The sequence below is a fragment of the Pteropus vampyrus genome, unplaced genomic scaffold (assembly GCF_000151845.1).
Source record: "Pteropus vampyrus isolate Shadow unplaced genomic scaffold, Pvam_2.0 Scaffold109, whole genome shotgun sequence".
Taxonomy (NCBI): Eukaryota; Metazoa; Chordata; class Mammalia; order Chiroptera; family Pteropodidae; genus Pteropus; species Pteropus vampyrus.
Window position 1 is genome coordinate 5,307,345 of NW_011888890.1, and position 22,378 is coordinate 5,329,722.

General features: G+C 39.4%; 1 protein-coding gene across 1 annotated transcript in view; it reads right to left on the reverse strand.

Annotated features, from left to right (window-relative positions):
- The window catches only part of SLC24A2 (solute carrier family 24 member 2), a 216,844-nt gene that overhangs the window by 5,821 nt on the left and 188,645 nt on the right, over positions 1-22,378 (reverse strand). The window contains exons 8-10 of the mRNA XM_023533734.1: positions 9,560-9,703; positions 2,954-3,043; positions 1,238-1,404 (exon numbers count right to left, since the gene is read on the reverse strand). Coding sequence (XP_023389502.1) covers positions 1,238-1,404; positions 2,954-3,043; positions 9,560-9,703 — 401 coding nt within the window. The remainder of the gene's footprint in view (positions 1-1,237; positions 1,405-2,953; positions 3,044-9,559; positions 9,704-22,378) is intronic.

The window sequence follows — 22,378 nt, forward strand, 5'->3', positions numbered from 1 at the left end:
ATATACAATTTAAGAACAATGAATAAAAACATCTTGCAATTTCCTAGAATATTTATCTTTCAAAAGCATGACAAATATGGCTTAGAACACTTGTAATTTTTCCTAATTTGTAGGATTTTATCTTTTAAACTACAGAACATTTTCTCTCTCTCTCTCTCTCTCTCTCTCTCTCTCAACAAGAAATTGACCAAGATAACTACTCTAAATGTATAGGCAGTAGAACTGAGAAACACTGTTTATATTATGGATATTCTTTCTTTAAAACATACACCTTTTAAGGTATCCATCCATCCATCCATCCATCTATCCATCCATCCATCCATCCTACAAACATTTGTTAAGCCACTACCATGCATTAGGTAAGGTATTAGGTTTTGGTGAATAATTGCTCTTGGAGAGTTCACAGTCTAGCAGGCAGACTGATGTACATGATCATGACATATGCGGAAAGTATACAGGAGCAAAAGCTCCCAGGTCAGGCTCAAGAGAATCAGACAAGCTTGTATTTTAGTTGACATTGAAAGGATAAGTTAGAGTTTCAGGCAGGAAGGGCTCTTGAGTGACAGGGGCCAATAAAGAAAGGAATATGGTAGGAGAGGGCCTCTTTGGAACTTAAAGGTAGTTCAGACAGTGGATGATCAGAGCAGGGTTTTGTGAACAGATAGTGCTATAGTTGAGAGCACAGACTCTGTTCAAATCTTATTTACTAGTTGTATGAACTCTGTGCCCTTGTGTTTCCTTATCTGAAAAATAGGGATGTTAAAATACCTCATGGGTCTTTGTGTAGTTTAAATGGATAAAATGTACATACAATGCATATAAACATTGAATGAAAAAAAATATTATGTCCATTAGGTAATAGGAAAGTATAAGATTATTCAAGAAGTTCAATGAGAGAGTAGATGCATTTTAGTGAGTTTCCAAATTCAAGTTTTAAGAGGTCAACTCTTCCAGGAATATAGGATGATATTCCATGTTTTACTTTCTCAGGTGTCTGCCATTCAAGTTATTTATCAGACTAATTTTGGTGAAATTGAGTGATACTACCAGTCTTTACTTTCTAAAGTTGGTGAAAGTAACTGGAGTTGGTGAAATTGAGTGATATTACCAGTCTTTACTTTCTATTAATATTGGTTAGTTTTAGGCTCAAAGATCCTGGTCATGTCTTCACAGCTTCTGAGAAGACAAAGACAGCGATGGAGCTGGTGTGCACCTTTATAGAACTATCTTTACTCACCCTACGGTGATGTCAAAAATGTTGCTTCCAACAGAGCTGGATACAGCCATGTCCCCAAGGCCCTTCCGGGCCACTATGACACTGGTGATAAGATCAGGGATGGAGGTCCCAGCAGCCAGGATGGTCAAACCCATAATTTCCTCACTAATGCCAATTGTCTCTCCAACCTAAAAGTGATGACAGGAACAAATAAATGAGTGTTTTTAGTCACAAAACCATCAAAACCACAAATATTTCAATGAAACACTCTTTTAAATGAGTTCCTACTCTGCACTGTGCTGAGTGTTGAGATGATAAAGAGGAATAAGCCACAATCATTGCCATAGAGGGGTTTATGTTTTAATGATACATGGACCCAAGAGTTTGAGAATGTTCACATAAGGATTAAATAGACAATCTCAAAAAAGAGCTACAGAAGGCTAGAGGGCAGCCTCTATATGGTGTTACTAAAACCGGGTAGAGGAAGTAGAATATTAGTTATTAAAGTCAATTGGTCAGTGGCTTCAGGGGCCAGTACACCAAATCCTGTGGCAAATTTGCCCTTGGATTTACCATTGACGGTTAAGGAGTTACACCCAGTATCCCTGTTTTTCCTTAACATCTCCTAGTGTTGATAATCTACTCTTAAACACTTAATACTATCATTTCCATAGGAAACTTGATTTTGGGTGGTTTTGGATATGATCATACAGAACTGTAAATCAGCAAGGTAGCTGTGAAGAAACGATCAGTTAGAAAATCAGAGGACCTGTGTGCAAGGTCTGGCTCTGGCATTTATTAAGTACTCGATCTATTACTAACTGAACCAATTGTACAGTGTATTTGATCCTCACTTTCTTACCTATGAAGTAGGGATAATCATACCTTCAAGGTGGTTGTGAGAACTAAGTGATAATTTGTGGAGAAGCCCTTAATGTTATATCATTATTGAAAAGCAAGGGGAGGCTGTTATTATATTTCCTTTTGGTTTTTGTTTTTTAAGACTGATGAATTCTGTCATAGACAGTGGTTGTGCCTCAGATGAAAGCTCCTCCATTCTCTCGGCTAATCTGTTTGTCTTCTTATCAGATATACATATGATTTGCAAATAAGGGATGCAAATTGCCTGGCAGCAGTACACATTCAGTCAATAATAGTTACCACTATTATCTCTGAGAACGTACAATCTTCATACTTTGTTCTCTCATTCATGTGTTACGACAAACAATTGCTGAGAGTTTATTCTTGTGATGGGCGTATGACAGGTATTGAGTCATACGCCCATTGCAAGTGGTAAAAGTCAAATACATCATCATTTTTGTAAACTGAAGCTCAAGGAAGAGACCATTTTGTCTTCTTCCCCTTTCCTAAGAGCCAATTTGAAAGGCTGCTAAGGTGAGTGGCTGCCCAAGAGAAAGTAAGTGCCACTGAGTCAGGCAAAACCTTGATGTCCCTCCTCAGCCTGAGCTGTCCTGGTTTCAGGCTTCAGAGGGCAGACAGCAGTTAGGCTTGCTTTCCTTATTGCATGCCTGTCTGGGGCTATGCAGATTGGACCCCATGCTACAGGGGAAGGCCTGGAGACAAGGGTAAGTTAAGTGAAGTAAATTTCTTTAGTCCTAGTATATTTAACTTATCAGACACGATCCTGTGTGACAGTCTCAGAAACCAAACACATTGATTAACTACTTGGCAACAGAAAGAAAAACCAGGCAAATGGTGTCACTCTTAAGGTCTTACCTGGTGTGCCCACCAGACCATCAAGTACGAGAATATTGCGATCCAGGCGATGGAGCCAAAGAACGTGATGGGAAAAAACTTCTTTGATGACTGGAAGAGAACCAAGAAGAGGTGAAAGGATCAGTGCTATCAACTGAGGTGGTCTGATAGTCCAAAGCTAAAACCACCAATGCAGCATGCAGTCTTGGTAGGATTGGCAATCAAAAGGCCCTAGCCATTCCTAGTCAATCCGGGACAGTAGGAATGTCTCTTAGGAATGTGAAATTAGTTGGAGCCAAATCATTGCAAAGCTAGTGCCTGACATGGAAATCTCCTGATGAGAATGTCTATTCCTGCTGGTGGATGCTCAGAAGCCCTTTGCTCTCACCCTTTCCAAGGCCTGCTTTCTCAGCCTTGCCTTCAATCTATTAACTACCCCACATCTTCCCTCCTTTTCTTATTCCCTTTCCTTTCTTCGGCTCAAGTTCATCAGAATCAGTTTCTATTGCTTCAACTCGTGTTTCATAATAATCCACATGCCAGAAAACCTATGGCATTAATTACATTTTACAAGAAACAGGAAGAATCAGTAAGTTCAAAAATAGATTGGTTCTTCTTATGGTCTCACAAATTATCAAGAAAAGCCACACAAAAGAAGCCATCACCACAGTTTCTATAAATCCCTGATGATGGCCAATCCAGGACATTTGAACTACACATTTGATGGGAGTAGACCTGGGTAGAGATGCCCAACTGTGTTGCTGTCTATGGGATGGCAGGGTAGAACCTCTTGGGGGTGTTTTCTGTCCTGTTCTCCAGCCCTAACTATATTATGTCCAATTCTACCTCTATCACTGGACTTTGTGCAATCTCAGGCTTACAGTAGGAGCACTTTTAAAATTTCTTTCAAATATCAGCTGGAATCAGACACTCAAAATGCAGTGTTTCTTACCTGACCCCACTATAGGAAAATCCAGGCTTGCACTACCATTGGTGGTGTTCTGTTGAGACCCTTTTTGCAAAATCAAGGTCCTTTAAAACATGCTTAGATAGCATAATGTTCTCAGCCTCTCACCTATTATTGCCAAACAGTTTTTACTTCAAAGCTTTCCACTTTGAGAAACAATCTCATTTTTTGCTTTGATAATGTCATCCAATTTCGTCCAGAGAAACAAATCCTGGAGTTGACTGGGATGAAAGCTATCTCAGTTGTCTAAAGGGCTGACCTTGGGCAGTCATGTAGAACACTTTTTGCCATGGCTTCTGAGAACTTCATTAAAAAGAAAAGATAAACTTATACACGGCAATCTTTTGAATATCCATAAGAGGAACACAGTCTCTATTGCTCCAAACCAGGCTTATGTTCTCTTTACTGATTTCAACATCTCAATATATTTTTTTTATTATCATTCATACAGTTCTGTTAAATTTTACAAAATCATTTCTTTCTTTTAATGATTGCTGCATTTTTTTTTTTTTTGGCCATTCATTAGCTGGGATATCTGGAAGATCAGTGGGCTTGATTAAATTGGGGGAGGCAGCAGGCCATAGGGAGTAGTCACAACCTTATTCTCAAATGCTTCTCCCACTGCTACCTTTTCAGTATTGGTGAAAACCTCTTGAATTCAATTTGGTGCTTATGATTCTTAATCAAGAAGCCAATTAGTAGTGAATGGACATATAAATGTATCTTGGTCTAGTGTTGTATTAGGGACTCATTAAAAAAAAGGTTAAAAATAATTTTTCTTTAACTTTTCAGGCCTTTATCATTAACTAGGCATAGGTAAAGGCTGGCACCTACTCTGTATCCAGATCTTGAACTAGACATAAAATTTAAACCTAGGTCTATCTGACTATACAGCAGGTATTCTAATATCTAGGTTATACTGATTCTTTCCAAAAGAAAAACAGTGCCAATAATACTCAAAATGTACCCGGCTACAGACACATAATGATTATCATCATCACCATAAGACTGGGCTATGATCTGAATGCCAGAAAATATAAAGAGCATCAGGGAAATATAGACTAGCATTCCAGCTGTATGGCCATCTGTCTCACCCAACCTCTCCTGTTGGTCCTGTTTTGGAACCATCAACCCCTCATGCATCAGCAGTTTGGTTAAGTGTTTCCCAACTGTCAAAGTACCTTATCATTTCCAATTTCACAGCCCATGTAATTCCTCTTCGTTCACATTTTCTGAACTATTCTCCTTATTTTGCCTCTATAGTCTCATTCCAGACATCACTGCCCAGTAGCACCTGTGCAGTTGTTCAGTTACCAGTCTCAATGGAAGGAAGAAAATAGCTCCTGAAGCCAAGGTCTGACACGTTAATTTATGGTTAGTAATAGTGGCTCATCCTGACATCTGCTGGGATGGGCCTCATACTAATTAGCAAAAAGCAAATTGTGTCCATGTGCCTACCACTTTGTTCCCAATGTAATGGTTTACTTGCATAATTGACAGCTAATGTTCTCATTAGAAGCTTTTAGTACATCAGAATGATATTTTCTTGGCTTGCAAAATGTTGCTGGACATTAGCTGTTTGCACGAATTGGCTATATCTTTACTGACTTAAACTCAACAAATATTCACTGAGCATCTACTCTCTGCAAGATTCTGGGACATAAATATTTAGCAAAGTTCTCCAAAACAATTCTATTAAAGATTAAAACTGTGGCCTCTGGATTAATAGGGCAGTATTGAAATTCCTGTTCACCAATTACTAGTGATATGCCCTGAGACAAATTATTTAACCTCTCTAAGCTTCAATTTCTTCATCTGTAAAATGGAGGGAATAGTAATATCTAGTTATTCTGAGGATTTTGTGCACATCAAGTGTCTAGCAAAGTGCCTGGCACACAATAAGAACTCAGGTAACAATGGCAATTGTTATTCGACGATATTCTCATTTTGGTTTTTAAGAGATGAGGACACTGAAACTCTGCCTAGTGTCTTGGCTTTGCCTCTTACTAGCTAAGATGCTTTGCCTCTTGCTTGTCCAAGTGTGCTTGGGCAAGTCACTAAACTTCTCTGAGTTCACCAATTACTTCACCTTTGCTAGAACTGTGATTGGTACATAGTAGACATAATAAATGTACTTAGTGAATGAATCAGTGTGAATAGAAATCGCAAAATCCTAGCTTGGTTCTCATGTACCTTTCTAGTTTTGATAGGTCATGTTTTGACATCTCATTAGATGTATTCCTGGCTTGTAAAAATATTCATCCTAAGGCATGAGAGAATATAACTTTTGGGGTCTTTATTTGTTTTACTATTTTCCATTTTCATCAAAGACATATTCCTCATTATGGTTTACATTTTAGTTTTATTTTACTTTCAAAACAAAGCCATTAATTTAAGAAAACTATAAAAGTGAAGCCTGTGCTAATTATCTGAGCTGGAAGTGTGCGTAATTCAGCAAACACTGTCATATAATTTGCATATAAATGAAGTGGAAATAAAAACAAGTGGGAGTACTATTTACTCTGAAACTAGATGTATATGTTTTTTAAAAATCACATTTTCTTTGTAATTATTGTCAAGGCTTGGGACGTTCGGAGGAGGCAGGGCTGCCAGGCCCTGAGGAAGTAGCAAATGTCTATTAATGAATATATTTGTCCCTTGTTCTATCTCTTCCTGGATAATTTTTCAAGAAGCCCTTTCAATGGCCACAACATTTTCTCCCATCAAGTGCTGAGACCTATTTCTCCACCCTCTGAATTGTGGCTGGAAGTGACAGTGTGCAGATTCCAAAGTACACCCCAGGAGGACTTTGCGGCTTTGGTCCTTGCTGCTCTTGGAGCTTGGCCATCACGTAAGGAAGCTCAGGCTACCCTGTGTAAGGATAAGAGACCATGTAGAGCAGAGACAAGCTGTTCCTCTACACCAATCAGCCCCAGCCATATAAGTGAGCAGCAGAACTGTCTAGCTGAGCCTAGCCCAAATCTCCAATTCATAGAATTATGGGCTTTAGAAAAATGCTTATTGTTTTAAGCCACTAAGTTTAGAGGTGGTATGTTATACAGTACAAAATAATTGATACAAATCTAATAAAACCCTTCTGTGCTAATAATCATGATCAAGAAGCCATTTATTGGCTTTTGTATCAATTGGCATGCTTTCTTTTATTTGGCATTTCATATATCTAAGGGAAACCATGTAATTCATTTAAACCAGTATGCTTTCAGAGTAGATTGGGACTATCCTGGGCAAACTGGGTTATACAGTCATCTTAAATTTGCAATATTGTATTGATGGCTATCTCTTTATGTTTTCCTTAATCACAGAATGTCATGGCTGCTGGGGAATCTAGAGATCTTCCACCCTGTACTTCACAGTGGAGAAAATATGAGGTCCTGAGTAGAGAAGTGACTTTCCGAAGATTGTACTGCTCGTGAGTTGCGTGGCAAAAACCACCACAATCGACATGGTAAAATGAGAATGCTCTGGAATTAGGAGACTCAGGTTCGAGTCTGGCTCCTCTCACTGATATAGCTGTGCAGTCTTGCTCTGCAGTCATATGTGGGTATGCTCCGTTTCCTCTACTAAGTTCAGAGCTCCTTACAGGTGGAAACTGTGATTCTTGTGTCTTTATATCTCTTTTAAGGCACAAGCTTGATACTTGGCATATAATAGGTACTCAATAAATATTTGCTGAGGAAATCTAAAACAACCAAACGTTCCACCTGAGAGTTTCATTTCTGCTTGAGACAACATATAGTATATCCAGAAAAAGACAGAAAAAATCCAATTCATCCCAGGGATGGCACTTGGGAGCACAGTGAGTGCAAGCCCCACTGGCTAACCTAGCCTAGGCTACATGGGCTAGCTCTCAAGGTATGCTGCACAGTGAATGACCAGTCAAAGATATTGTAGAGGAGACTGTCATGTACAGCTGCATTTTCTTGCTTTGTACCCCTGGGAATTGTAGCTTTAGCCAGTACAGCTGTCATGATCCAGGTTAACTACTGCCACGGTGGAGTCTTGGTTGTTGTCCAGGAATTGCTAGTTAAGAACTTTGATCTTGAACGGATTTCTTGTCTTTCCAGCTCAGATCATGGAGAGGATGAGCACTTTGTCAGCCCTTTATCTAGGAGTCCCCCACTCAACCCTGAGAGCCCAGGGTCTTGAGTTATTCGCATGTTCCTCCCATTCCTGTACATTTTCTTGATTGCTTTAGTGGTCGTGTGCTGACATCCTCTCAATTAGTCCTCTACTCTGGGCTGTACCACATTAGGCCTGCTTTTGGGATGTAGAAAATTGTGTCTGTCTTTTTGATTTTCCTCCCTGGGGCTGAGCAAAAGCATAGGGCTAAACAGAGCAATGGAAATAGAAAGAGAAAGAGAGAGAGCGAGTGAGTGAACAAGCGCATGTGAACATGCACATCTCGGAAATGTCATGTGATGTGAGTCAAGAAGAAACTGAACACATTTCAGTTATTTAGCTGTAGGTTTCTGGGAGGCCAGGCCTTTGCATAGAGCAGATGTTCTGTTATTGTGGCTTGAATAAAGAAACCTAAACATTGCTTTAAGTGAGCAACATCTGTCACATGCACCCTTTAATAGGAAACCTCTAATGCCAGGAGTCCTGACCGGGCCTGATCTTGGCAAGACATGGCTCCCCACCAGGCTGGATTATTTATAGGCCAGGCTCATGAGACAGAGTTTTTCTTCTGTCTTTTTTCAAGTGAGGAAAGTGGGATCATCATGGGACTCTTAAGACTTATGTTAAATTGTGCCAGTATTCTATTCCAAATCCTTTTAGAAATGATGTTTTCAGATTTCCACCTTCTGGCATCATGAAATATGAGAAGCCCAAGCTGTGTGGTCACATGGACCTGGATCTGAATCTCAGCTCCATCCCCTAGGAAGTGACCAGGCATGAGTTAGTTAACTTCTTTGTGCCTAAGTTTCTTTCTACTTATGTCTATCTATCTATCTATCTATCTATCTATCTATCTATCTATCTATCTATCTATCTATCTATCTATCTATCTATCATCATTTTCTTCTTATACTAGCTGTTTCCTGAGATTCCACAAAATGATTTATTGAAAATACCTGGGCAGAGTCTGATGCCCAGTAGGTACACACTTTTGTTGAATGAGTATGTGTGTAGGGCTATAATAAAAAGCAAAGTTGTTTCTCCTTATCTCTCTTTAGGTCTTTCATCCCGTGGGGCACTGGCCTTAGAACCTAGTTTAACAACACATGGTGAGGCCACCTTTAGGTTTTCCAGTAGATGATTACAGCTGAGTCTAGCCTTTGAACAATCTTTGCCTCCAGATTCCAGCCCCCAGCCATCTGAATCACTCTCACCAATTGAAGTCTTCCCAGCTGAGGCCCCAGGCCTGGCGGAGCAGAGACAAGCCATCCCCAATGTGCCTTATTCAAATTCCCGGTCCACAGGATCCACAAGCAGCATAAAATGGTGGTTGTTTCACACTGTTAAGTTTTGGAGTGATTTGTCATGTAGATTCAGTAACCCGATGTGTCCAGAGAAATTTCAGGCATATGTAAGCGTACACGTGTGTATACGTGTTACCTCTTTTCTTTTTAAGACAAATAGAAGCAGACGATGCATAATGTTATATCATGGAGTCAATTCAAAAACGCTTTACTTACAGGTTTGCGAACATCAGGTAAGGTAATCCAGAGAGGAAGCACTATGGGGAGGACAATTAGGAATGTGACTTGCTTTCGGGGGTTGGAAGGCCAGGCCAGGCTGAGAGGCTGACTCTCTTCATCCTCACCCATTTCTGTGGTCTGCTATAGAAAGAGAGAGACAGAAAGGAATCTCACTATGGAAGGGGAACACAAAATGCCATATATACATGCCTTATTGTTAAATTGTACACCTGAAACTTACTGGATTTTGTTAACCACTGTCACGAAATATATACACATATATAAATTGAAGATAAATAAAAAAAAAAAAAGAAACAAAAATGATGACGATGTCCACAGGTCACAAGAGCACAAAGCAAGGGAGGGAAGCTGCAGGCTTCAGCAGGACTTTTATGGGGTTGTTCAAGCAGTTTCATTTATGTGTTTTTTAGGTTTGTAATGTAAGAAAACTCGATCTGCCACAGTCTGAGTCCTAGGGACAAACAGCACATTGTCCAGCCATGAAGACTTAAGAACTTTCTTTTTCCTCCCTGTATACTCTTCAGTTTCTCAAATGAACTGACGATTCAACTGCAGTGGGCTATAGATATGATCCATGAACTTTTTATGAGAAATCACATTTGCAGAGGAAAACACCCTGATGCCCACCTTCTCCCTTCTTCCTTCTCCTGAAGACAAAGCCACAGGATTCATCGCAGAAATCCTTGAAAGAGATATCTTTTAAAAATTAAAATTAAAAAAATTATTCACTTATTAATTTTCTTAGAGCACTGATTTTGAGCATGCAAACAAAAGTAACCATAGCCAACAATTCTGCAACAACACTCAATTCCCTTCACTGGCTTTGGAATAGTTAAGCTCAAGGATTACTGTGTGGCTGTGAGTTTTTTAACCAATTTAATCACCTCATTAAATTCTAAACCATTTCACTTCCAGCCAAAGGCTTATTATGCAAACATATGTCCCATTCTCAGAAAAACAGAGCGGGGAAGTAGAGCAAGACACTGAACCTGTGGGTGTCAACTGCACAGGGCCTCAGAGCCAGGGGGTAAATGTCATAGTTCTGACTTGGCAGCAAGCAGCAAGGTTTTATTCATCACCTGCTGAAGTCAGCAGCTTCTGAAGCCTCAGAGCTAGAAGAGACAGAAGGGGAATCTGGGCCCTGGCAGGATGACCATTAGTCTGTTAGATGGGCACTCCGAGCCTCCAAAACAGCCCTGCAGACAGCATCTATCACTCTTGTCCCTGCTTGTTTAAAAATGAAAGTGCAGCAGCAGGACCAAGCATCAGATCTAAAAATATCAACAAGAACTTTTGCAAGATTCTTCCTTTTGAGACCATATAAATAACCCACATAGGCTTCATGAAGCTCCCGCCCGCCGTGGCTCTTGCTTCCAGCATCATGCACTATTTCAGGCAGCAGCACTGACTCCCATCAGCACCTCTCTCCGTAAGGAGTTGGCAGGTGGGACAGGCTTGGGCCAGGATAGGGGAAAAGGACTCAACCAGAGGCAGGGCTGGGTGTGAGGCCCGACTCATTGAAGTGATATGTTCATTTATTTATAATTTAAATCCTAGTACTTTCAGAAGGATTTGTAGTGGTTTACACAATCACCCACACTCTCTCTCCAGGAGTTAAAATTAAAAATAATAACAATATTTAAAAAGGAATCTTAAGCCATACCGAAAAAGGTTAGTAATAACAGTTTCTCTCTCTTTGGGCATATGTCCTTGGCAGTGGGTAAAATAGTTTGTAAACAGCAAATATGAGGGAATTAAGAGGATTAGGTAATAAGGAAGAATTAGGAAATTGGCGCAGTTTATTTTGGTCATCCAGATCCTCATTAAATACTCCTCACACTCCCCATCCCTTTGCTGTGCAATACGTTGGAAAAGAAGAAAGATCTAAAATAGATAATATAAGTTTCTACCTTAGGAAACTAGAAAAAAAGAGAGCAAATTAAAGCCAAAGTAAGCAGAAGAAAAAACAACCATAAAAAATTAGAGCAGAAATCAATGAAATTGAAACCAGAAAACTAATTATGTCAACAAAACCAAAAGCTGGCTCCTTTGCTATGCAATTCAGTGTGGTCCATCCGGAGGGCTCCCATCCTTGATAGAAGTGTGGGCATGCTGTCCCTGGTTCCCCCTCTGAGCCACCACAATCTCCCCATAGGAGATGCAGCAGATGTAGAGAATATCCTTCCCTGTTGGGATAGATAGCTTCCCAAGGTGTCAGCCGGCTTCATGAATAATCTGTGTAATGAGGCCAATGAGGAATAAGGACCCGAGTGCATTTTAACTGTCCTTTTCTAGATATGATTGTTTCTGTTTAACCCAAATGAATGAATTTTCCCTCCTAGCCCGGTAGATGTCTCAGAAATGGGGAGGGCCATGGGAGAGTTGAGGCATTGCATCTTTCTGAATAAATACCCGTCTCATATGAGATAAGTGGTTTTATTCAGCCAGAGGATTCCAGCACTTCCCTGAAGACTCATCAAGCTGATCTGCTGAGTTCATCAAGGCTTCTCCCCCTTCCAGGGTTGACACTCTCCTCCCTTCCCACCCCATCCAGTCTCCCACTACCATTTGCAGTATAGTAACTTCTTCTAAACGCTAAGCTAACCTTTTTGTGAGAGAGAGAGAAAAAAATAACAGCAACTCTTTATGACTCATATCATTTTAATGACACCAACAGATGGTGACATTTCATCAATAACCCTTCTGCTTATAACCTACGGATTAACTCCTTTCTCCATCTGCCAAAGTCACCAGGCAGGCAATGCCACTAGCAAATAGCAGAAAATAATTGTCTGTTTAGATGCATAAGCTCTAAACACACTACTGTCCAATGCAAACAATTAGCTATATTGTACGGCTTCCAAAAATGGCATTTGAGGTGGCTGTTGCTAGGGCAGAAATGGACAAGGAGAAGACAATGTGTCTTAGGCAATATACACCGTGCTCCCCATGGGGACTTCACAGCCTCTTGGGGGACGAGTTCTACCATAGAGAAGTACAAGAGCCTAGAACCCTGGGGTGGATTTGAGAAGTGTCCTGAGAGCAAGGCTGTCAGCATATTTTAGGGGAAATTCTCTTTGTTTTCTCGCCAAGTGCAATCTCACTCTGGTTCAACGGGTGACAGCTTGCAAACTGGTTAGAAAAGTGGAAAAAAAAATACTGTTCCAGGTCTGGGGCCTGTTTGCCTTTGCCCAAGCTGAGGCTGCTGGCGTGTTCATTAGTCTTAGCCCCGGGAGAGGCTGCTGAGTTTAGAGCACTGATTTTCAAACTTTTCCTGGAGTTGTGGCATCCTACCTTTGACCTTGCAACAACCTATCCTTACATCCTAAAATTTCTGAGGCGTGTCTGTAGAAAACAAAAACAATGCAAAGTGACTCAGAAAAACTTCAAAGTACTTTTGATATAAGGATTTAAAATAACTCGATACCTGCTGAGATTTCTGTAGAAGCCTCAGAATCGTGCTGAACCAGGGCCAGCAATTATTGCATTAGGGCTTTGCAATCTCTAATACGGAAAACCTGAGACTGAAACGCATAGTGGTGTGCTAGTTGTCAGACCTTGAAGGAATCAGTGTCGCATAGTGGGAAGAGTAGATGACAGAATCAGGAATCCTGGCTTCCAGTCTTTGCTCCAGCTGTGATCCTTTGGGCAGGAGCCACCATCACATGCAGGTACTCGCTGAGTGAGTGCACTAGGTTCTAGGACTCTTAGTTTCAAGGAGACTTGGATTGAAAAGGGGAGACAGAACAAATGGCTCCAAAAAACTTATTTACCCAGTTACAGGGATGCTGGCAGAATATGTGGCAAGAGCTACTATTTGTTCTCTAATATCTATTCTGCCTGTTATGGACTAAATTGTGTCCTCCCCAAATTCATATGTTGAAGCCCTACTCTCCAGGACCTCAGAATGTGACTGCATTTGGATAGAGCCCTTAAAGAGGTGATTAAGTTAACATGAGGTCATTAGGGTGGGTCCTAACACAATATGACTGGTGTCCTTATAAGAAGAGGAGATTGGTACACAAAGAGATATATCAAGGATTTGCACTCATAGAGAAAAGGCCATGTCAGGACACAGCAAGAAGGAAGCCATCTATAAGTCAAGAGGAGAGGCCTCAGAGGAAAACCAGAACTGTGAGGAGATAAATTTCTGCTGTTTAAGCCACCCAGTCTGAGATGTTTTGTTATAGCAGTCCTGGCAAACTAATATACTGCTCACCTGCTTTAGAGATAGAAAGCCCACATTACTTAGACCTGGAAAAAAACCTCCATTTTCAGCCTCTTTTGCAACTAGGTGGGGCCGTATGATTAAGTTCTGACCAATGAAATGTAATCAGAAACATCCTCTGTAAGTTCTGGGATGTATCTATAACGGGTGGAAGTGTGACTTTCACCAATCCTTCGCCCTTCCTACTGGCTGGAATGGGGACATTTTAGTTAGGGCTTGAACAGCTACCTTAGGCCATGAAGTGGAGAAACAATATAAAAGAATCTGAGTTCCTGACACCCACTGAGAGCCATTCTAGCCCCGGGCTGCCTGTACTGCCTATACTAAAATTCCATCTTATTCGAGCCACAGTTACTTTGGGTTTTTAGTTGCTCACAGTGGAACCTTACCCTGCCTGATTCAGTGCCCTCTTTATGAGGAGTCTAGGGAGAAATATCTTTCACTCTCAGCACTAGGAAGTCATGCTTCTTTTGAGAAACTTTGAAAAATCTTAGAAATACCATGAATCAGGTAAATGATACTATTTTTTCCTTTGCTTTGCGCTGGGGATTTCAGAGCTATATTTGTAACCCCTGTCCGGCAATCAGGTGCTGGAATCTGTGCTGACTTCACTCCAGTCTTACTCTTTTCCTTTCCTTTCCATCCTCTGCTGAATTCTCTCAAAACTATTCATTTTATCGTTTTTCATCATGTGTATTTTTACAAGCGACCTCGAATCTTTTTGAAAAAGGTGAGGGCAGACCTAAAACTAAAGCCCTTCAGCGGTCTAACAGAATTTTGAGGATAACTTTAGCAAAGAGGTGGGGCAGAAGGAGACGTTATTCTAAGTGACCACTTGTGAAAAATGGAAAACTACCTTCTAAGATTCATTTTCCAATACTGAAGATGGGTATCTGGAGGTCTGGCTCTCACAACACCTACAGATAGAAGAGGACAGTTCCAGAGGTCAGTTAGCTTCTATCAGGAGGTCTCTGGAGCAATCAACTTAAGATTTTTATTTACCTAGTGAATGGGAGGAGTAGCAGAAGCCTGTCTGTTTGTAGCCTAAGATAAGGAGAATCTGTTCAGCTTCTTTGTATGTGCATCTTACACTGTTTCTACTTGTGCCTGGTATGGATGGTTTGCCCCACAATAAACATTAGATCTGCAGTGGAGGGGCCTGAGCCAGACTCATCAGTCCAGAGGTTACCTCTAAAACCAGAAAATTATTTCTTGGAAGCAACCCAATATCTTATTCTTGTCTGTGAAGGGCACTGTGCAAGATTTCAGTGTGAAGGTGAGCCCACTTTAATGAAATCTCTTCTATCAGAGAATTAAAATGAAAACCCAGAGGCATCTGAAAATAGGCCACCTTCGAGTTCAGTATTATTGATTGGTAATAACATTTCGTCTCTAGTTCACAAGGAGCAATCTCAGAGGATCACCTGGATCTGCCTAGATCTCAGCTCAGCTGGGGTTTGATTCAGGCTGGAAGTAAAATTCTCGCTTCTCTATCCCCCTAGAGAAGGACCATACACTTCAGCATTCAGGAGTGCCACCTCTTCTCATTGAGGGAGCCCCTTCAATGTGGCATGATGCTGGATAAACTAAAATGCCAGCACTTAAATATGCATGTAAAAATACAATTCATTTTCTCTAAAACACTGGGCCATGGTCAAGTTGGGTGAAGGTCAAGATTTTAAGCAATTTGTATTTCTACTTAAAGAGAATGGTCTTTAACATATTTGTTGTTGCTGCTTATATGTTTTATATCTGTAGAAAGAAACCAGTTTATATCTCCATGTTGTTCAGCCACATAGATGCCCATATGGAATGACCAAATGGAGAAAAGCTCCCGGAGTATGGTGTATGCTAAGAATCACCAACAGGGCCCAGAGGGGCTAAGAGTGGGACTAGAGATCCATACAGGTATTGCTGAGCCTAAGAAATGAAGTCGAATAGGTGAATCAAGAATATTAAAAATGTCATACTCAACAAAGTTTTTAAAAAGGCACTAATAAAATGTGAAATGTCTATAGAGGCATTCATCTATAGACTGGGGACAGCAACGCAGGCAATTGTAGGATGCACAGTGCCTGTTAGAGACCAGGAGATCAATAAATGTTAATTCTCTTCCTCATCTTGTGACCTACTAGCTGTGTGACCTTAGGCAAATCAATGGAAATGCTGAAATAGTCAAAGAACATATACTACATGCAATCTGTGAGGCATCTGGTCCTGGTGTATCTCAGTGCCCGTTAGGCCCCAGCAGTCCTTAAAAACCATGTCATTGTGAGGCAGAACTCTGTCCCATGGAATGCTTTAATGTGGGACCCCCTTCCTACCCAAGAACTCGTCATTCAATTCCTGGTATAGACACCGACAGATCAGGAAAGACAAATCGTAACCATAGACCTCTGCGATCATTTAGAATGGAAGTTTTAGGCACCAAGAGAAAGAGCCCCAGATTTTCGGAGTTGAAAAGCCCTGATTCATTGACAGATGAGGCCCTGAGATGAAGTGACATACTGAAGCAAGGTCACAGTGCGAGGACTCTCATGAGAGAACCCCCACTCACTCCCAGCTCGGCGCTCTTTCCCCATTCCACACTGCCCCCTTCCTTGTTCCTAAAAAATAGGTATGAATGTGTTTTATGCCCAATTACAGCAGGCTTCTCAGCTTTATTTTGTAATAAATTTGACCTATTCAACCAAAAAAATGCTAGTTATAGCAAACACTGAGCATTTAATTGACATAATTTTGCTAGATTTTATTGAACTTAGAACTAATTTTGGTGGTTTGGATGGTCCATAGTTCTAGAAAAAGTTGACCAGAAACATCTGTTTCTTAGTTGCCCCTTCTGCCATGTGAGGACCCAATGAAAAAACTTCCATCTATGAACCAGGAAGCAAGCTGTCACCTGGCACTTGATCTTTGGACCTCTCAGACTCCAGAACTATGAGAAATAAATTCCTGGTGTTCATAAGCTGTATAGTCTATGGCATTTTTGTTGTAACATCCAGGGCATCTTTGAAGGGGAAATAAAGGGCAAATTTGAGTGGGTGTGGATGGGAGGAGCCATTGTGATATCCTCTTCTCTCCTCTACCTCCTTCCGTGATATTTCCAAAGTGCCAGGTACAAATTTAAAAATGAAATGTGAGTGCCCATATCAAAGAACGTCAGGACTTTAAATACAGAGAGGAAGAAGAAAGACTTGTTCTTTAGCATCTCCGTCTAAGGAAAAAGTACAGAAATTTATCCCAGGCTTGATGTCGGGGGAGGTGGCAACCAAATAAACCAATGGCCAAAATGAAGCCTTGAGATTTTATGTGTATTTCATTGCTTGATGTCACCTCCGATTCCCATAACCGTGGATAATCCTGCACTGGCTACCTCTAAAATGAATGTCAAGGGGATATTGTAGAAGATGGATTAAGCCCTTTACAATAATAAACTTTCCTAAGGCTAACTTTAGCAGGGACTGAAATAGGAGGTGGGTTATTTCCAGACTCCAGCATTCAGTGTGCAAAGGCAAATAGAACCTCAGTGGAAGAATATGCACAACAATACAGCATCGCCTTTAAACAGGACTATCTGCTCTCCTACCTCTTTTATTATTGAAGCATTAAAAATACTCTCTTTGACAGTGATGCCATGTTTTACTTTTCCAATTAGGTTTCCTTGGGAACTGGTGAAAAGGTGTGTGTGCCTGTACAGTGCATGTGTGGGAGTCTCCCAGGGAGAGAAGAAATCTTGAAAGTGACTTACTTAATGAAGGGAATATTGAAGAAGGGAATCATAGACAAAGACCCACTTCTGCTCCAGAATGTTCTTTTACAGATAATCCATAAAAAGCCCATAGAACAGTGTTTGGCACATAGTAAACACTCAATGATTATTAGTTATGATTATTGTTTTTTAATAAGTATTTAGGGAAACGATTTCTTCAAAGACATCCGTGAGAAAGGAGTTTGACTAGGTGAATTATGATACTCCGAGCAATAAAATTTTATAATTCAATTATTCGATATGGAAGTGGAAACTGCGATAATTTTGTTCCTCCATCTATCCATTCATCTAACATTAATTGAGCATTCATCGACTGTAGTCATGTCAACAATCTAATTTATTTTCTTCTTTGGTAAGATGACTAAATAGAAGGCCCTTGTAAATAATATGAAAGGGAAATTCCACAGCCCTAAAGAGAAAATGCTATTTTACTTCAGTAAATAAGCTGTAAGTAAACTTTCTATCAGAAACAAAATTTCCAAACAGACAACGAGACTCATGATATTGTAACACCTTGATTCTGTGTTTTGCACAGAGCTAAACACAATAGTAGAGTCAGAACTCTCAAAGGTAAAATCCCCAAAATGCAGTCACAATTTAAAATAGTGAAAGGCTCTGAAATCAACAACTGTTTGGCAAGTGAAAGGTGCCTCCCAAGAAACATACCATACAGTGCTTTCCATCTTGTAAGCTTAAGTCACAACAGTGCTTTGGTATAAAAGAAATAAGATAAAAAGGTAAATATCCATATGGTCAGCATATTAGTCTGCTAGGCTGCCATAACAAAATACCATATTTATCTTTTTTAAAGACTTCATTTGGAATAGATTTTTTGGGGGCTTTGAAAATAAATCATTGGGTTCACTTGCTTAATTTATTTTTAAAATGCCTTTTTTTTCCACTCATTCTTTATTGAGTCTCAGAAAAATCTCTTAGTTTCTCCACATCTTTACATTTGTCTTTTTTGCTGATATCCCTCATTCTCTCCACCCTTTCTTATCTTCTATGTTTCTGTCACTTGAGAGATTAGTCCAAAAGAAGTAACTCAAAAACCATCTCGTTTGGAGGTAGCAACATCTGAGACATTTGTCTTGCCTTCTGTGTGGACAAGCTGAACCAACAGAGCTAACATTTAAGTAGCAAACAGAGTTTTGAAAAAGTGATAAATCTCTGCTCACCTACTGGTAGGAAATAATTCACTCCCCTTATATTACTATCATATGATTTTTTTTTCACATATAGTTGGAAAAAAAAAAACTCACACCAAGAATGTAGCATATTAAAAACAAAATGATAACGGTTTCACTAAGCAATGACAATCTGAAAACTTAATTTGCTTTGACATGACTTTGAATTGAAACCAAGGTCTCAAAATATTTTGCTGTGAGTGATGAAGCTGCCTGGACCTAAGTTTTCTAAGAAGCCAAGAAATCATTTATTATAATATAAAATGGCATTTGGAGAGTCTGGTGAAATGCAATTGCTTTCCTTCACTTTGCATTTTGCCCAAATAATGCTGACGTGCAACCCACTGACAAAATGGATTTCTTTCTGTATTGCTATTGTAAATTGGTTTTGTGTAGTTTTCATGGGCTTTGTAAATCCTGTTGATACAAATCATAAAAGATTCACTAACATAAAAGCAAATGGAGAACTATAAAAAAAAATTCTCATTTCATTTCATTGGATTAGAATTACTCACAGGAATAGTAATACTAATGTCAGTACTTTTTTCAGGGCGGTAATGGAGTTTTTTCCTTTTCATTAATAGCCCTTAATGTATCTTATGTGAATGGTTAATAGACATTTTTCAAAATCTTTCAGAAAGCACAATGACAAATGGTATTAGTAACGGTAAAATTCTTCGTGAATCTATAATTTTTTGTCAATATTCAAATTTAGGCAGAAACTCGAGTCAGATCTATATTTATTTTATTTTTAAATTTGTTCGCAAGGCCTTTGAGTGCATTTTAAGCAGTTGGTAAGTTCTGTCCAGATTGTCAGATATAGAAACGGAGCCTTAACTTTTCCTTAAAAAATACAGGCATTAATTGAAAGAAAAAAATGTTATCTCCTCCAGAAATGAAACCATGTGCTAAGGTTTGATTGGTAAGATACCATAACTTTTGCGGGTTTTTTTCTTTTTGCTTGTTTTATAGTTTATAGTGGGTTTTCTCTGATATTAATGAGTTTCTTTTCAAAGGCAGTCATAGATCTAACATGGCTTAGGTCTTGAAAACTTAGGTGGGATGGAGAATCTTTGGATATTCTCTTCTTTCACCATTAGGCCTTGGCCTCTCTCCTCTGCACTGTCTCTGTGCCCTGGTAGTGTCATACATAGAGACACATCCCCACTTTCCACCAAAGCCTCCATTACTTGGGTGCCAGAATCCTATTATGTTTCACTGATGTTCCAAGAGATTGAATAATCTCATTAATAGGGGGATATGTGATCCTTGGCTGTTTTTAAGCTTTCAAAATGGTGGACCTCGTCATTAAACCGTAATCATTTAGAAAAAGATACTTGCTTTTTACATAATAGTAGGGTTTGAGGTTCACGAACCCTCTGTTAAACCTCACCACAGTGAAAAATGTAAACATTTCCTAACTAAAGGTAATAGTTTAGGAAGAAAGAATCATATGGATTCTAGGTACCATCTGCTTAGATAATCTTGAAACCCCTATCAGAGCTAACGTTTTTGACTAACGTTTATTATGAAGTCTCTCTAAGGAGCTCTAAAATCATAGCTCTAATTTTAAACAACAATAACCCATAACAAACTGCTGTCCTTGATAAGGATACATTTTTACAACCCTCAGAGATCCAAATTTAATAGAAGAGAGATATCTTTATGCATTTTATTTTTTTAGAGATGTCTAAAATCACAATCACTTCCATCATCTTTCCCTACTCATCTGTTACTTAGTCACATAATACTCAAACAGTTTTATTAGCACCTATGAGGCTTTATGAAAACAGATCTTAAAAACTTTACTGAGTTTAGGTAAAGACCAATGCTAGACTGGGGAAAAATAAGCCAGAGATGAATTCCCAAAGGGAAATAAGAAGGCCTTAACATGGTAAGGTGATATTTAAGTTGAAAGTGAGAAAACAAAAAAAGTCTGCATTTTACACATTTACACACATCTGTCTCTCTTCTATCGATCTATCTAATCATCATCTATCATCTACCTATCAATCATCTATCATCTACCTATTTATCGTCTATTATCTGTCTGTCTGTCTATCATCTGTCTATGTTTGTATATATGTATTTCTCTCTTCTTCTTATAGAAATCTGTTTGCCCACTGGTGTGTCTGGGCAACTCTTAACCAAAGCCAGCACAATTCTGATCTCCCTAAAGGCAGAGAGAAATTTTAGAGATGAAATAAAATAAAAGCTGCAACATATAAAAAGCCATCTCGCAATACTTGAAAATGTAGGAAACAACTAACTTAAAAAAAAGTTAGATTTTCAGATTTCAGAATCCAAGACATTTGCAAGCCATTTCCCCTTCTACCCTCTCACCGTGAGGATTTCGATGTGTCCTGAATTGAGGACCAAGATGTGGCTTTGAGAATGATGATGCAGCAAGGCAGACAGCTTCATGGAGCAAGTCGGCCATGTGCAATCACCTGGCCATTGCCTAGACTGGCAGAATTAAAGTATATGAAAATGCTGGATCTGGGAGACAATATTTCTTTGAATTGACTTTCAAACCTGGATAAATCTTCAACATTGAAAATTTGAAAGGCTGGTACATTCTCAGTGGCAGCTCAGATCAGCTCTCTCTGTGTTAGAATTGATAATACTGTGTTATTGGAAGAAGATCATTAGCACTGAGCCATTTAAAAAGTCAAATATTTTCTAGGTTCCACAGAATATACAGATGATGCAAAGGCCTCCTGCAAAGGGGCTTCCTCTGTACGAGAGAACATTTTTAAATGCTCTTCATTGCCAATACAAAGCCTGTACTGAAGAAAGTGCTCAATAATAAAGTGTCAATGTAAAATTAGTTCACTTGTAAATAGGGTTTTTAAAACAGCAGGTTAATTACATGAAACAGGCTAACCTCTCAGGAGAATACTAGCATGGTGCTCAACATTTTTATTAAGAAAGTCGAAATGCACACCTCTTTCTGTACATAGCTTGATAAAAATATAACTGGGGAAGAAATAAAACTAACACAATAAAAAGACATTGAATCATTTCTATGAAACTGTGCTTTGGGTGGCCTGAGCATTCTAACGTCACATCTTTTTCTAACTCTGGAATCATAGCCCTAATTTACACTGTCACCCAGTCTTCCCAGCCTGGATACCTCAGCATTATCTACAACTTTCTTTTCTTGTTTGTCCTCTATGACCAATTTATTACCAAATCTTTTCAATTTAGAAACAGCTCTAAATCCAGCCACTGCCATCCACATCACAGCCAAAGCTTGGTCTAAGGCCTTGTCATCTGGATCTTGATAGCCATTTTTAAAAAAGTTTTACTAAGTATTGCTAACAATAGCAAACACCTATGCAATGCTTACTCTCCACAATGCTACGAGATAGGTGCTGTTATTATCCCTTTTGCAAGGAAGGAAAATGGAGAACAGAGAGACTAAGTAACTTATCCGAAGTTACACAGCTTGTAAGTAGCAGATCATGGAATTGAATTCATGGAGTCTGTCTCCAAAGTCTCTGCTCTTAAATCACTAAACTTACTGCTTCAGTTTTAATTTAATCCACTATTATTTTTGTTGTCGTCGCATTTTTTTCTGAAAAAGTAATACAGTGGACTTGTTGAAA